At 37.4% G+C, this 16,269-nt stretch overlaps 2 protein-coding genes across 2 annotated transcripts; both read left to right on the forward strand.

Moving 5' to 3' along the window:
- LOC103453072 (UPF0613 protein PB24D3.06c-like) lies at window positions 1–4,680 on the forward strand. Its single transcript, XM_008392606.3, has 9 exons — window positions 1–544; window positions 1,615–1,691; window positions 1,913–2,018; window positions 2,419–2,511; window positions 2,623–2,688; window positions 3,118–3,263; window positions 3,473–3,581; window positions 3,987–4,051; window positions 4,278–4,680. Exons 1-9 carry the CDS (start codon window positions 326–328, stop codon window positions 4,423–4,425), a joined length of 1,029 nt encoding a protein of 342 aa, XP_008390828.2. The 5' UTR covers window positions 1–325; the 3' UTR covers window positions 4,426–4,680.
- A 4,642-nt stretch (window positions 4,681–9,322) lies between these two features.
- LOC103453071 (uncharacterized) lies at window positions 9,323–12,033 on the forward strand. Its single transcript, XM_008392605.4, has 2 exons — window positions 9,323–9,652; window positions 9,791–12,033. The coding sequence occupies exon 2, from the start codon at window positions 9,801–9,803 to the stop codon at window positions 11,748–11,750; it is 1,950 nt and encodes a 649-aa protein (XP_008390827.3). The 5' UTR covers window positions 9,323–9,652; window positions 9,791–9,800; the 3' UTR covers window positions 11,751–12,033.
- The last annotated feature ends 4,236 nt before the right edge of the window (window positions 12,034–16,269 follow it).

Consider the following 16,269-nt stretch of genomic DNA (forward strand, 5'->3'; position numbering starts at 1 on the left):
GAGCAGGAGATCAAGATCCTCGAGATCAAACAATATGGGCTGTTGAATTTTAAGCCAACGGTTATAATTATTATAATTTTTAGAAGGATTTGGATGCCCTGTTTGTAGCCGATCAAAATCCAACTGTCCATCTTGTTTGATCCGAGGATCCTGATCTCCTGCGCAGGAGAGGATCCAAATCCGGCAGGGACGGAGATACCACGGACCTTGATGACGTCTGATGCAGATTTGCAGATTTGCAGATTATCAACTCTTCACCTGAAATTTGCATTCAAATCCAAAAACAAAATAAAAATGTTATTCAATCGGAGCGTCTGATTCGGACATGAATCGCTCGCTGTCTGCGTCGTCTTCGTCTTCTTCTCCGTCGTCTTCCTCCGGTTCGTGGTTCTCCGGCGTCGTCCGTGGCCGGTCGGACCGGGCCGGGTCCGTCAAGATGGGAGCAGACTCCCTTTCGGGCGGTTCCGGCGACAATTCCGGCCCCGTTGTGCGGAAGAATCAGTTCCGAGGCGTGCTCTTCAAGTACGGCCCCAAACCTATTCAGGTCTGTCTGTTTCTTATGTCAATTTATGCTTTTTGTTTCTGGATTGTGCTGCATTTGAGTAGTGATTGAGTTGCGAGAGCTCGATCTCTGTTTGGAAGTTGGTAATTTGAAATAATTGGAGCTATTGGTGCCATTTCGTGGGGAAGATTTGAATTTGGTGGTTAAAGTATTTTTTGAGCAGTTTCCAATTACTGAGATTGGTATTTTGAAAGAATGGGGGATAATTCGTGCCATTTTGCCATCGAAAAATGCGATTTTTAACTGTTAGCTAGTCTGAATTATGTTATTGGGATGTTGGGAAGATTTGAATTTGGTGGATAAAGTTTATGCCAATTACTGAGATTGGGATTTGAGGTGTAATGCTGGAGCTTGGGTGAGAACTTAGAAGGTTAGGATGGGTTTTGGTAACATGTGAAAAATAGACGTGAAGTTGTTCACTGGCAGCTATTGAGGGAGAACAGCATTTCAAGAATGATAGGATTTTCAAACTCATTTGTTTCGATGCTATTTATCTACGGATACTAAGAGGAGAAATTACCTGGTTCTGTTGTTGGAAGGTTCAGTTGTGTCTACTCTGTAGACTGTAACTATTCCTTTAGTTCAATAAAACACATTGCTCCCCGTAAAAAATGTTGGAAGGTTCAGTGAGCTGCATCAAGAATACAAGTTTCATGCCTTTTGGTTTCAGTGGTTTGGTTAACATTTTGCAAGATTAAACTTGTAAACTAGATTTCTGTTTAAAACTTTAAATTGCTCATAGAATTAAGTACTTTGGATTTTAGGCTAAAGCCCAGCATTCGAACGAAAAAGTTACTATCGTAGTCTAGGCTAGTTCAACCAGATCAAACTATGAATTTTTTGTCTTTCTCATTTTTTCACGTGCTTGTCTTATATAAGTTATTTTCTTTTGAAAAATAATCAACTTTCATTTAATATAAAGTTCTTGCTGTTTGTTATTGTTGTCGAGTGTAGTTCAGTCACTTTCATTGTGCTCACCTTTAGGAGTCTATCTTGTATGCTTATACATATAATTTACTTGATGATGAATGAGAATTATCCTTGTGATGCAGGTAGCATTTAAAACAGGTGATTATCGACAGCAAGTCATTTTTATTGGTGGACTGTCTGATGGTTTTCTGGCAACAGAGTATGTAACACCGCTTGTTAACTTCTTTTGAAGAGAAGCGATATTTTGTCTTCCATCATCAATGCTTGTTTGTGTGACTAGATTGCATCATATGTATGATTTTCACTCAGCAGTTTTCTTCATTTATGAATGCAAGTTCACTGCATAATGTAGTGAGGTGCTTAAAGAAAATTTTGAAAATGTGTTATTCCTTTCATATCTTTCTTTTATGCAATTTACAGATACTTGGAACCTCTTGCAATTGCTTTGGACAAAGAGAAATGGTCACTTGTTCAACCACTCTTGTCATCTTCATACAGTGGATATGGCACTTCCAGCTTGAAACAAGTAACTTAATTCAACCAATCCCTTGCCTTTTTTTCTTTTTTTTATATAGGTTCTTAATTCATGCACCGTTTCCTGTGTTTTTATGTACAGTACGGTAAACAACATATCCTTGTAAGTTGCAAGACAGTTAGTTTTACTTGTATTGTATCTATATGTTTGAAAGGATCCTTGGTGACTGGCCTGGACCTTTCATCAAGTTTAGTTTGTTACATGTTTAAGCTTTCTGTTTTCAAGTGGGCTTAAGTTGGACTGGAAAATTGAATTTTTTTTTCTCTCTAAATATTGATATGTATGTGTGTGTGTGTGTGTGTGTGTGTGTGTATCTTTTTGGGGTCTGGGCATTGAAGTTACAAATATTACTGCTTTTACTTATGAGATATTGTTGCCTTGTGTATTGAAGGATGCGGTGGAACTTGATCAGCTGATCAGTCACTTTATAAACAAAGAAGATTCTGAGGGTGTGGTACTGCTTGGCCATAGTACTGGCTGTCAGGTTTGTGTTGATTGCAGTTAGACTTGAGCTTCTGAAGTTAATGAGAGCACTCATAGTTGTCACTTTTTGATGCATTTAACTAGAATACTATGTTTTTGGTTCTGACTCTAGGATATTGTACATTACATATGCACCAATGCTGCATGCTCCCGAGCAGTCCGTGCTGCCATTCTTCAGGTAGTACCCTTTCCATACTCTGGTTCTTTTGATCTATATTGAAATGAAATTTGAATGTGAATAAGTTCAAGATGCTAGACATGAAGCACCTCGTTCAGAATTAAGGTGTTTAGGATTATCATCTTGCCGTTTGGGTGCAAAGTTGGCTCCCTTGTTTCCTTGTCAATTCCGCCAAATGTTGAGTTATAAATTGTAGGTGATTGATATTATGCTGAGAGATTTGTTTTTCTCAAGAACGATGTTTTCATAACAGAAATATGTTTTCTGGCTCTTATTCTGTCAGCATCATGTGAAACCATCTTTTATTTGATGTCCGGTGAATCAATGATTGATGTGAGAGTTCTTAACTTCCTTGTTGCAGTATCTTCTATCCTTGTTTATATGAACCTTTACTTGAATCTGTGGTCCTAATTCCAATTAAAATGTCAGGCCCCAGTCAGTGATCGGGAATATAGAGCAACTCTTCCCGAAACAGCTGCTATGATTGACTTGGCTTCAACCATGATTTGTGAAGGACATGGGTCGGAATTAATGCCAAGTGCAGCAGATCCAGGAGCCCCGATAACTGCCTATCGGTGGGTATACACCCATATTATCATTAGTAATAAGAAGTATTACCAGTCCTGGGATGAACTTTATTAGAAAGAATAGGCGTGAAAATACATAGAGGTTTGCAATGGGTTGCACCATGACATTAAGATCGTCTTGCTACTCAGCCTTCAAATACCATATTGCCTTTCATTAGTGCTATTCGTCCTTATCTAAAGAAAGAAATGCCTTGCAGGTATCACTCCCTTTGTGCATACAACGGGGATGATGACATGTTTAGTTCTGACCTTACTGATGACCAGCTGAGGTTGAGACTTGGGCACATGGCTAATACACCTTGTCAGGTAGAGTATCCCTTATTTTATTTTCTTATTTGCAAGGAAGTGTGTTTATATAGTAACTTAATTTGATTTGAAGTAAACCTTTAGGCAAGATCTTAACGACTTTAGAAGGGGCCACAATTAAAAGAATTTCAGAATAATTTAATTATATATGTTTTGTTATGCAAGTACTTAAATCACAGATTTTTTTATAAGGGATGATAGGAAAAAGGGTAAGAAATATAGCAAGACTAAGTTAGAATAGTATTGCTTCAGGAAAGACTACATAAAAATGGCGAATTCATTGTCAGCCTCTTGGTTTCTATCTCCAGTGACAAGCATAAGTTTTTTTTACCTTTTATACAAGAACGATGCTACTTTCTGGTTTAGTGTAAGGCAGTACAAATTAAATCGTCATATTTTTTGTAGGTTATATTTTCCATGGCTGATGAATATGTGCCAGACTATGTTGACAAGAAAGCACTGGTCCAAAGGTAAGAAACAGAAACTTTTAGGTTCATTTTTATACGACATTTGTGTTGTTAAGAACCTCATGATAGTATTATGAACAAATGATTGTTGATGCTGGTTACGTTTAAAACAGCACATAAATGTCTTCTCTTGTAGTGTTTCCATGTGCACACTTTATCTGTTTATGTGTAAGGGATTAATCTCCAATCCGATTAAATAATTGTACTGCTATTTGTGGATCTCATGCAGATTGTGCAAAGCAATGGGTGGTGCTGAGAAAGTTGAAATTGAACACGGGAATCACTCCCTGTCCAACAGAGTTGATGAAGCTGTTCATGCGATCATTGATTTTGTTAAAAGAGACGGACCGAAAGGCTGGGATGATCCGTGGCATTAGCTATAGTGCGTTGCTCTGTTTTCCTATTTTCATTTCTAAGTTCTTTCGTTTATTCTATTCTTATTGATTTCTCATCTCTTACCTTCTCAGCTTTTTCCAGTTTCTTCATCTTCATCTCCTTCTATATTAAACACCAAGTGAATTTCGATCATGTTTCACTCACATTGTTGAAATTGTGTCCATAGAGAGAAAATTACCGTTTTTGTGAAACTATCAAGAAACAAAAAACAATAGAAAGTCATATTTTTTGCACTATTGTCTGGCTGTAGCAGTCTGGAATCAACTCCAAACTTATTAGGGTTGGTGTCTTGTTTGTACATATTTGGTCGTTTCTTCCTATGACATAGTATCGTCGTTTTGCCCTCTCGGGTTGGATAGCTTAACAAGTCGTGGTCGTGTCAATGTAGGTGTTACTAAAAATCACAAAAACTTTCATTTGCATCAACCATATTCATCCTCGCCATCATTGTATCCCATATATACCGTTAACGTGTGTGCATACATGCTAATTGTTTGTCTTATTTGGCCTAATCTCTTGGGATTTACTCAAGATTTGAATATGGCTGTTATGGCTTTTTGGAAGATTTGAATACGGCTGTTGAAGCAGTGTCTAGAGTCTAGTGTTATAATAATCTGTCTTTTAGCTTGTGGGTGTTTGAAAATCACCACCCTCTTTGGGTTGGGATTTAGGTTGTCACACAATGTGTCAATCATATTATGTATCGAATTCGTCATGTACGTGGAGTTGAACTTGAGACCTCTCCCTAACGAGTAGAGAGGAATATCAGTTTCGCTAATGACACCTTTTCTTTTCTTACTAATCAACAAGTGCCATGCATGAGAACAAAATCAGTTCGTCCATGAGATATGAAATAGAGACTAATTACCACTAGACTAAATGAGGAGCTTTTTGGAATCATAGGAGAGAACGTATCTAGGTTAAGGGTATGATCAAAGAGCAGAAATTAGTTCAGCAAGGCGTTTGCTCTTTTGCAAAAGGATAGATTTTGTATCGATATTGTTAATAATGTATTATGAACATGTTTTGTTATTGACATGTTATCTAGGATGATGTCGACACGTCACTGATAATGGTATTACTAACATCTGTTAATAAAGGGATGTTGTTATGTTCAGAAGAGCAATTTACATGGAACGAGTTTATCACCACATGGCGTGACATTTATTGAAAATGTTTCGCATGTCATTGCTTCATTAAGTGGGCACCAGGAATCAGGATGACCGTAAATCCGTGTCGTATAATCATTGTCCATGTTGAAGCATGGACAAAACTAGATCAATGAGGGATTAAGGTGGAATTTGGTTGTTGATGGATGGCTGGTGGTGTTCTCACCCACTCATGTGTGCTCACAAATTTTCTTTCAAGAATGTCAAATTTCTCCACTTGTAAACAACTTTGGATCCAAAAACATCAAACTTTACACGTTCACACTGACTCAAATATCTTCTTTCCTGGAGGAAAAGGTACAAAGAACAGTCATTCAAAGCTTCACACACTTCAACATTTGGCTTTTTACCCCTTTTGCTCCACCAATGCCCTTCACCACCCCACCCAACCCATCATACTCTTTGACATTTTGGTTTTCCACTTGTGACTTGCCTCCTCCTTTCGTTTCATGGTCCACACCATCACTTCACCAATGCTACCATTTAACTCAATTGCCAACTGTTATCCCAGATGTAGGCATGAAAGGATTCAACGGCTATAGATCGGTGATCGATGACCGTTGAATCAAATCCGACAATCAAATATGTATCAATAACGAAGTCTGAATGACGGAAGGTACTCAAGAAAATTTGCCGACTGTCGGCATTCAAGAATTTTGAATTTCTTTTATGGGGCTTTTATTCCATTCCTACCAACCTCCTTCCACAATCAATGAAAATTGGGGCAAACTAAACCTTTTTTTCTAATACAATGTGAAAATACAACCACTCAAGTAGTTTGAACCCAACCACGAAGATGAGACAATTTAGAAGTTCAAAAATCGGGTTAAAATCTTTAAGCATGATTAAGAGTTTATCATTATGAGATCATTATCTAATTTAGGTTATTTGCAGAGGCTTAAAAAACTATATTTTCTTTTCTCTAAAGAAAATCATATATTAAGGGGTGTGTGTGTGTGTGTGTGTGTGTGTGTGTGTGTGTGTAAAGAATAAGAATAGAAGCCAAAGGCCAAGAGGAAAAGACCCCAAACTAAAAGGAACGAAGAAACTGAAGAAACAAAAATACAACAAAAGCCAACTGTAAAAACGGTCACACACCAACTGACCAACTGACCAACAGCTTAAACAAAGACAATAACTGATAAAATAATAATAAAAAAACCCAAAATAAATCACAATTATTAACTAAATATAAACACAAGCCACAAGGCAATTAACAAACCAGAACGGCAAAACAAGAACATTCAAAAGACAAGCTGCTTAATTAGCAGCTAATTAAACAGAAAATGCGATAGAAAGGCCCCAAAAAGCATCCATCTCAGAAACTCGGAAGGAAGCTGTTCTTCCATTATTCAGGAAGGAAATCTAGGTGAAAAGTTGTTTAGGGTTTGAACTGCAGAGAGGAGAATCGAATCTCACGGTGCATGTCCGGCGATCGTACGTCATCGTCATCGTATGATCGTAGGATCAACCGCATAGGGAGGAAACTGAGCCACATGATCAAGTGAGTTTTCTTATTAATTCCCTACGTAATGCATGCATGATCTAGTGAGTTTTCTTATTAATTTCCTACGTAATGCATGCATGTGCTAATTATTGGTTTTAATTTAATTAACTTGACTTAAATGAATTATTAGCTAAATTAATTGCATATGCATGACATTACATGTGCTTGTCACTTGTCAACGTGGTGTATATATTTGTTGAGTTAATCAAGAACTAAAATCTATAGATTTACAAGTGTGTGACAGATTAACAACTCTAATCGCTTTCTCAATATCTTTGTCTACCATTTTCTTGAATAAATTAGATATATGTTTTATCAATTAAAAAATGTTGATTGATTTTTTAGGTTCGTTTGGTGGCTGCGTAATCACATAACTACTGTTTATTCTGGTTGTCAGTATATAATTAATACAATGGTGTTCCAATTAGTTTACAGGTTCAAGTTAATTACGAGAAATACTTCCCTATATCTCCGTTGTATAAACATCTATTTTGAATTGTTCTAAGCTAGAAAAATAAATTAAAAGAAAATAAATTGTCCTTATTTTTAATTTAGAACACTATTCTTCAAAGAAAATAATTTGTTCTAAATTTGTGTAGTATTATTGTTACCACGTTGACGTTATATATTATATCCACAGAAAAACACAAAACGACGCTATCCACCTTCTCACACTTTCTCAGCTCTTATTCTCATCCTGTTATAGATCTAGTTCACCTTTTACAAATTAACTCTCCAAAAAATCTATCAAATCATATATAGTGTTTAGCAAAATAACAATGTTTGATCTATTTTACAGTTAGTTTTCAATGGGTGATTTTTTTTTTTTTTTGACAAATGATAGCATTATTGAGTTAAATAGTTGTTATTAGAGGGTGGAGAGTCAATGGGATTTGAACCATCACATTAGTGCATAGACATGCCACTACAATAAAAGGGCCATATCTTATCCAGTGAGATAAACGATTTGTATATTACATGTTACAGGCTACATGTTAGAAAAGAAAGCCAAAGAATAGTAGAATCAGAATGTGCAAATAAATTTGGTCAAAAAAAAAAGTGTTATTCACACATCTATTTTTACCTCTCATATATCTTTGTTAAATTTTTGACATGTTATTTTCCTCAATTTGTTCAATTGGATGGGCGAAATTTGAAAAAAGTGTGTGAAAAGTATAATGGAACTTTAACAAAAAACTTTTGGTACTGTTTTAACGAAAAATCACATTTTTACACTAAAAAGTCAATCATGATACTATTTAGTTCATCCTTTATTATGTTTTTATCATTAAAACTCAAAGTTTTCAAACAATTTTCATTAGTTTTCTAAAGTATAATGAATGTGTCGACAACACTACCAAAAAAAAAACCGCGCCGGTGTTGTGACTGGGAATTCCACCGGAGTTTATTGCTCTTGCGCAATGCTCACTATGGTTTCGATTTCTCGGTTTTGGCCTTTCGTTTTTGTGTTCCACAAGGTGTGATATCCACACTTTTTTTTTTACTTCTCACATATTCTTCTAATTTCTGACCGTCAAATCGAATGAATTAAAAAAAATCAATAAACATAAATTAACAAATGGTATATGAGAAATAAAAAATAAGGTGTGGATAGCATATCCTATTCCACAATCCTTCCTTCAAACGTCGCCACGTGATTGCAGGTGGCACGACATCCCAGACCATCGTCACCCATGCACAATCAATTTTTTATCAGTTAATCATAATGCATTAATTGACATAAATACCCTTACCCCACACCCGCCGACGCAGCGACGCTCCCTCCAGTTGGCTCCCCCCGGTCGGTGATCCACTGCTCATCAACCTCATCGCCAACCCGAACCAAATAACAGGGGCATTTCCGTCCACAAAAATTAAGAAAGATTTGACTTCCTACTCACCAGTCAGTTTCCTTCTAATAATTTGCTCCTGCGAGGATTAGAACTCTCAACTAAAAACTAACTCGCTCAAAAATAAAAATTAACAATTGGTTTAATCGTTAGATTTATCTGATAAAGTTTCAATTTTAAAATTATTTAAATTTTATTTATTTTTTATTTTTTAGAATTATTTTAGAGTGGAAGAGTGAGTTAAGTAAAATAGACTTGTCATAATAATGTGATTCAACATTGTCGAGAATCAGAATTAAGACATTTCATTACGAAGCAGAATACTAGTTCGTAGTGATAGGTGATTATTAAATTTTATTTGTAATTTCAATTATTCATTTTATATTATTAATATAACGTATTGTTCGAAGAAAATTCTAACATTGTGACCAATTATATAACTATTTGTATTTAATATTTCTTCCCAGAAACCAGGCCTAAATTTATGTTTTTCTGCAGAGCTTATAAATTATAAGCAGCTATTCCTTCTTCTTTCATGAGTCGGACTCCAAGAACCGAAATAAGAGCATGAACTGACCAGAAATAAAAGAGAGAGAGAGAGAGATTGATTCTCTCTGTTTTCAGAATTCAAGGGGCAGATAAAAAGGAAATTTAACATTGTACTTCTGCAAACTCAGACCAAGTAAGTATTTTTTTTTTCTCTGTATGCACTGCTTCGAAAAGATCGAGAAAAATACATTCCTTGTCGTCGAGTTGGTAGCTTTTTACCATCTGGGTTTGCTTTAATGGCGAGTTGATAATGTTGCTTTTGTTGTTGCAGTCTGTGAGAGATGCCGGAGAAGGGACTGGGCTGGCCACCATCGCAGCCGTGGACGGCGAGTCCGAGGTTGGGTCCTTTGCTTCAATGGCGAGTTGGGTTGTTAACGGCGGCGGTCCTCGTCGGAATGGTGGTGGTTTGGAGCGTCGATGCCGGAACTATGCAGAACTTCGTCGACGCTACAAGGACCCGCCAAGCTTACCCCACCACAAAGGTTAGTGCTTTAGCTAATCTCGCCCAAACCCAACAAAATATCGACGTCAAATCGTTCGACATTGCGGTTAATCAGACCCAGAACCAGACCAAGCCGACCCAGAGCCAAACCAATATGACCCAGAACCAAATCAACCAGACCAATCCGACCCAGAGACAAACCAATATGACCCAGAACCAAATCAATGCGAGCCAGTTCAAAACCCACTTGGATTCTCAGAACCCAGTTAATTTTTCCCAATCTGGACCAGTTTCTGCCCAGAATTCAACTGGGGTTTCTCTGAAATCCGGAACTTCGAGTTGGGTTGTAGCTGAATTGGAACCTAACTTCACGAAGAGTCTTCTGGCTAGGTGGCTAGCTCCGGGAGGAGAGCCCTGTAAAGTTTCGAGAACAGTAGAAATTGCTATCCTTGATTTGGACGGTAAGGATCTGATCGAATTATCGGCTGGTGAAATCTATGAGTTCCAGTTTCTGGCATTGGGGGAGGATAAGAGCCCTAGATGTTTGGGTGGGGATTACTTCGAAACCGATCTTTCTGGGGAGTCATGGAAGTCTAGGCCTCTGGTGACAGATTTTGGCAATGGTTCTTATTCTGTTAAGCTTCAAGTTCATCCGGATTTTGTGGGGTTGTACAATTTTACTGTCATTCTACTTTTCAGGCATTTTGAGGGTCTTAGATTTTCACCAGCTAGGTTTTCTTATGATAGAGAGCTGCGAAAGATTCCGGTCAGGTTTGTAAAGGGCACGGCGAAGTTGCCTGAGCTGCGTACTTGCGAAGAGTCCGATTTTGGGAGAGAGATTTGGGCAGGAAGGTGGACTAGGCATGGGAAGAATGATGGTTGTGAAATTAGTAATGACGGTCGGTATCGTTGCCTAGCCCGGGATTTTCCTTGCCAAAGTCCATGGTGCAATGGCTCATTGGGGGTGTTGGAGAGTAATGGTTGGGTTTACTCCGCGCATTGTTCGTTTAGATTGTTTTCGGCTAATGATGCTTGGAATTGCTTGAGCAACCGGTGGATTTTCTTTTGGGGCGACTCCAATCACGTAGACTCAATACGCAACACTCTCAACTTTATATTGGATCGGCCTGATATACCTTCAGTTCCTAGACGGTTCGATAGCAACTTTTCAAATCCGAAAGACCCTTCTCAGACCGTTCGAATTACAAGCATCTTCAATGGTCATTGGAACGAAACGCAAAACTACCAAGGGTTGAATTCTTTGAAAGATGAAGGGTTTAGGAACTTGTTAAAGAAGTACTTCTCACAAGAGACAGTTCCAGATACTATAATCATGAACTCTGGATTACACGACGGTTATTACTGGCGCAACATAAGATCATTCTCTATTGGTGCAAGCCATGCAGCAACATTTTGGGCGGAAATCATGGAGTCGATAAGGCAGAGAGGATTGACGGTGCCAAAAGTCTTTTACCGGACAACAATAGCCACTGGTGGGTACGCAAGAACTCTGGGATTTAACCCGAGTAAAATGGAGGCATTTAATTCTGTGTTGTTAGATAAGTTGAAGGAAGCCGGGCTCCTCTCTGGTGTAATTGACAATTTCGACATGACCTACCCGTGGCATTATGATAATCGGTGCAACGATGGGGTGCACTATGGCCGAGCTCCTTTGAAGATGAAGTGGAGAGATGGCGAAATTGGGCACTATTATTTTGTCGACCTTATGTTGGATCATATACTGCTGAATGCACTCTGCGCAGGAAGGCAAGCTTCTACAAACATGTGAAGCAAATTAAAAACCTTGCGGCGATTTAAGAACACGAGAATCCGAAATGCAGGCTCTTCCCGGAATGCCAGAATGCAGTTGTTTCTGGTGCTTGAAGGCAAAGTATGAGGGTGATGCATTCATTGTTTTGATCCATATTGTTCATTAGATTGAGCTTTCGGCATTCTTTATTTGTTTTGTTTATATGTAGTCACATATGGTCTCAGACCACTTTTGTACATCATTACAGAATCTTGTATTTCAAGTAATTACGATTAAGCCTCCTAAGCCTAGTTATCATTTACTATCAGGAGATATTTGGAGCTTGTTTGGTATTTTTTTTTTTATCTTATTTTTTTGGCTATCCAAATTTCTTTGGTTTAAGTGCTCTAAGTCGCAGTCATTAGTATTACGATCTAGTGGTATTCATCTTCACTTGTAAGTGAGAGCTCTTAAATTCGATTCTGGTTAAAGGTGAATTTGCATCACATTATTGCTAGCTCATAGTGAGACTAAGCTCACCTCCTTCCCTTAGTACAAATAATATCGTTTGTATTAAAAATGGGTGCTCTGAGTCACAAAATGTTAAATACTCTAGAGTATTGTAGATTTTTCGGTAAATTAAAAGCAAATTTCAAATTGAATAGCAAGCAACATCTTCATTTTTGCAATTGAAGTTTTGAATTTGGCATCTGTGGTTCTGATGACACTCCTTAGGATCCAAGAAGGAAAGGTATGAAATGATTAACTTTATGGGTAGAAGAGATAAAGACACTTTTAAATGTATCTCAGTTTGTCTGGCTTTTATTCCTCAATGCATCTTTTCCAATTTTCCAGTTTGTCTGGCTTTTACAAAGAGCCAATCAAGGCAACATATCACAAACTTGACTCAAAGAAGGACCAAGACTTGCGAGCCTGTGGGCAATACCGTTAGTCTAAGTAGCCTTAATGATTGTCGGGAGTAACGCCTTGATATCCTCCACAATTTGCCTAATTGCGGACAAATTAATAGATGGATCCTTTTGACGCTTTGGGTCTGAGCCTATTGGAGTTATGCAGTGCAAGGAATTTCATGGACCATGCCCTGACACTTCATTGAAATCTAAAACAAAGATGGAATATGTAAATCCTTTTACATTCTGGTGTATGACATGCACATTAGTAAATGAAGGGTTGGATGTACAATTAAAGATTCAACAACTAAGGCAAGTGGCTATTTACCACATTGATGGAAATGTATTGAATTCTTGCATGACGACGTGAGTTCGAACCCCGTTGTTGGCTAATCTAACATCTAATCTAACATAATCTACATTTTGACCCAAAAAAAAAAAAAACAACTAAGGATCTAGTAGACAACGGTTTATACTAGAATATTCTTACAAAAAATACCTGACTTTTAAACATGTAAAGAGTTATTTATCCTTAAATACGAACTCCAATTTGATATTTGCGCAAAAAAGAAAGTTGTATCCTTTCAAGCAGTGAGTTGTTGCAAGTGGAACTGTAGAATGGTTAACTATCCAAATTTTAGGGTTGATTTCAAACTTGTACCCAAACTTTGCCATGTCAACAATGTCATATCCAAAGCTAGTCAGACAGTTAATCTTTCATTATATGAGGACAGATTAACTAACAGTTTGACTAATATGAATATAACTTTTTTTTTGGTCAAAAAAATATGAATATAACTACATCCGCTAGTTAGACAGTTAAGCTTTCATTATATGTGGACAGATTAACTAACAGTTTGACTAATATGAATATAACTTCTTTTTTTGGTCAAAAATATGAATATAACTATAAGTGTAGAATTTTCGTGAGTTTAGGTATTGTTACTCATCAAAATTGGTGAGGTCACACAATGACCAGAATGGTCGTGTGTTTGCCCTTGGTTGGCTTGGGGTTTGCGAATAATAAGAAATGGTCAACATAATTTAAGTAATTCACTCCTTAAAACTGGGCTACATTCACAGAGTCACTTGAATATATCGAATGCAAGATTACAAAACAGTGCTCTGCTTAACACAATATAATTTCTCTCTAAATTCATCTGACCTGTTCTAAGGAGCACCCATCCTCCTTATATAGCCCTCAGTGAGCCCTAAATCTCTGGGCTTGAGTCATCCACTGCCATTGCATTTAATGCGTCGAATACATTGATTTGACCTACTAGTTGTCCCTCCGCTCTTTGGGCGACCCATGTGTCAACGAAGTGATACTTGTGTAGGTCCACTTGCATGCTTTCTTAGGACAATACATATGCCAAGTGCCTTGTTCAGCTTGAGGGTTGGTGGAAACCCGCACCGGAGTACCCTATCAACATTAGGCTTTTGTCCTCCTGAATAGCCACCACGTGGCCTGAAGTTGATGTCTGACTAGGCATATGCCTATGTTCCTAGGACCTCGTGCCCTAAAGCTGTCAGTGCACCAACTTGTATCTCGGTGGTTGGCAAATACATTATGGGGAGGCGTTCAGCCTTGTTGATGATAAATACTCTGGATTGCTGTGTGGTGTTCGATAGCGCTAGGGTTTGTCCTTCCATCCTATTTGAGCCTGTGCTCCTTGGGCCGGTGTTTCTTTGGGCTGGTGTTCCTTTGGACATCTCGGGGTCATAAAGTACCTTGCATTAACAGGTATGAGCTTGTGAAGGTGTCAAAGTCCGACTACTAGTTTGAAATCAACCCTAAAAATCAAGGAGCCAAGTAGTGTTAAGTCTTTAAACCACACAAATTACGTCCTCATATCAATTTCTTTTCTGATTCTAATCAAGACGCAAATGAGATGAATGAATCAGATGAAAGTTGAATGGCAATAGTGATGAATACACGTCTTCAATAGGAATTAGGTAGCAGTCTGAATATTTGGTTCGTCAGTGGGCTGCATTAATTGGTTCTTGAAAGGTTTGATTGGTTTAGCTAGATTTGGTCAAGTTTTAATGCTAATCAAGATGGTGGCCTACTTAAACAGGCTTGAGCAGTTGCAGTATTCCGTCTGTCCTTTTTCAGTCGTATTTTGGGTGAATGATTCTCTCCCTTCCGAATCTCTCTTCCCTTCCCTCTTCTCCTATTTGAACGGTCACGGTTAAGCCACGTCAACATCTTTTATTGATTTTTTTATAGAGACAATAAGACAAAAAGCAATGTGTGAGATGAGGGGAGGGAAGGGGATATGAATAGGAGGGGGGGAGAATCCTACTCCCATATTTTGGTAACGAAAAATGAATTTCGCACACTTTTTTTCTTCTTCCACTAATAGCGAAGTCACATACAAGGTTACCGTGGGTTATAGCCTAGGTCAGCTTTCAAGGGAGAAAGAATTTCTACTTATAATTTTGCTTATGTTTAATGTTGGTCACTCAAATTAATCCTTGTAGCCCATCCAAACTAAACGTAGTTGCAGTAAACTCACATATAGTAAGTAAAGCAAGAGACACCACCGCGCCCAATCCCATTAGCAAAAAAAATTAAGTGGCACACTTCAATGAAAATTTTTGGCTATGCCCTTACCTTCTGTCCGCCTACGTTTATTGTTTTCTTTGCTTTGTCCAATCTGTGAACATGAGAAAAAAATAAGTGCGCAAAGACCACTTTCTTTGACGTCTGCCTTTCTATGGTTTACCCCTAGTTCTACGAACCTAAACTCAAAGTAGAATAAAAAAATAAAATAAAATAAAATAAAATAAAAAACATCTTTAAAAGGTTACATTTGTGCGAGTAATTTCCAAGTCATTTAGGAGAGATCAAGTTAGTAAGGGATGCATCGCAGAATGTTAGATAGAATTAGAAAACCTATATGAGCATTGCTAAGGCGTGTGAGAGATTTGCAAATCCCTACTTGAAAGAAGTTATATACAAATCTAATTCCTTTGATCTAACATTTTGTAATTTAATCCTAAATAACTTGAGAGCACCTTGAAATATTACATATTCAAACCTGCCCTCCAGTCCACTATTAGGTTTGGTGAACCCATTTTTGGAGCCCATTGATCCAATAAAAAGAAATTAAAGATTAATTGAGTCATGAAATGCATGAGAAACCCAAGGCAGGGCCCAGCTACATACAGATTGGGTTTGTCAAGTTTGAAACAACTTCCACCTGCGGCTTGTTAATATTAAGATTGTTTACAACGAAAAACATTTTATATTTTATTTATTTTAAATATTAAACACACAATATAATTATTTAGTTTTTGTTGTTGTAATTTATGGCTTGTTTGCTAATAAATTTAATTTCTTTTGACCTTTTTCTTTCTTTTTTTGCACTAAAATCAAAGAAAAATATACGAAACACATGAAAAATGAAGAAGAATGACTTGACCTGGTCGAAGAGAGGAAGAAATAAAATAAAGGAGATCACATGAAAATTAGAACTTGAAAGTGAAAACAATATAAACGTAGTTCATACTTTAGTGTTTAATTCTCATTTTATTTGTCATTCTAAAAATATTCTTTCACATTTCTTCCGACATCTTTCGTTTGCTCTTTTTCACAGTTTATGTTTTTCGCATACTTATACTTCAATTACGGCACGAAAAAT

This window comes from Malus domestica, chromosome 13 (genome assembly GCF_042453785.1).
Source record: "Malus domestica chromosome 13, GDT2T_hap1".
Taxonomy (NCBI): Eukaryota; Viridiplantae; Streptophyta; class Magnoliopsida; order Rosales; family Rosaceae; genus Malus; species Malus domestica.

Bases quoted from the DNA above. Each gene is read 5' to 3' on its own strand.
- LOC103453071 (XM_008392605.4), top strand. From the start codon at position 9,801: ATGCCGGAGAAGGGACTGGGCTGGCCACCATCGCAGCCGTGGACGGCG.
- LOC103453072 (XM_008392606.3), top strand. From the start codon at position 326: ATGAATCGCTCGCTGTCTGCGTCGTCTTCGTCTTCTTCTCCGTCGTCT. The intron at 3,582-3,986 runs GTAGAGTATCCC...TATTTTTTGTAG, and splicing joins TGGCTAATACACCTTGTCAG to GTTATATTTTCCATGGCTGA. The intron at 4,052-4,277 runs GTAAGAAACAGA...GATCTCATGCAG, and splicing joins AAGAAAGCACTGGTCCAAAG to ATTGTGCAAAGCAATGGGTG.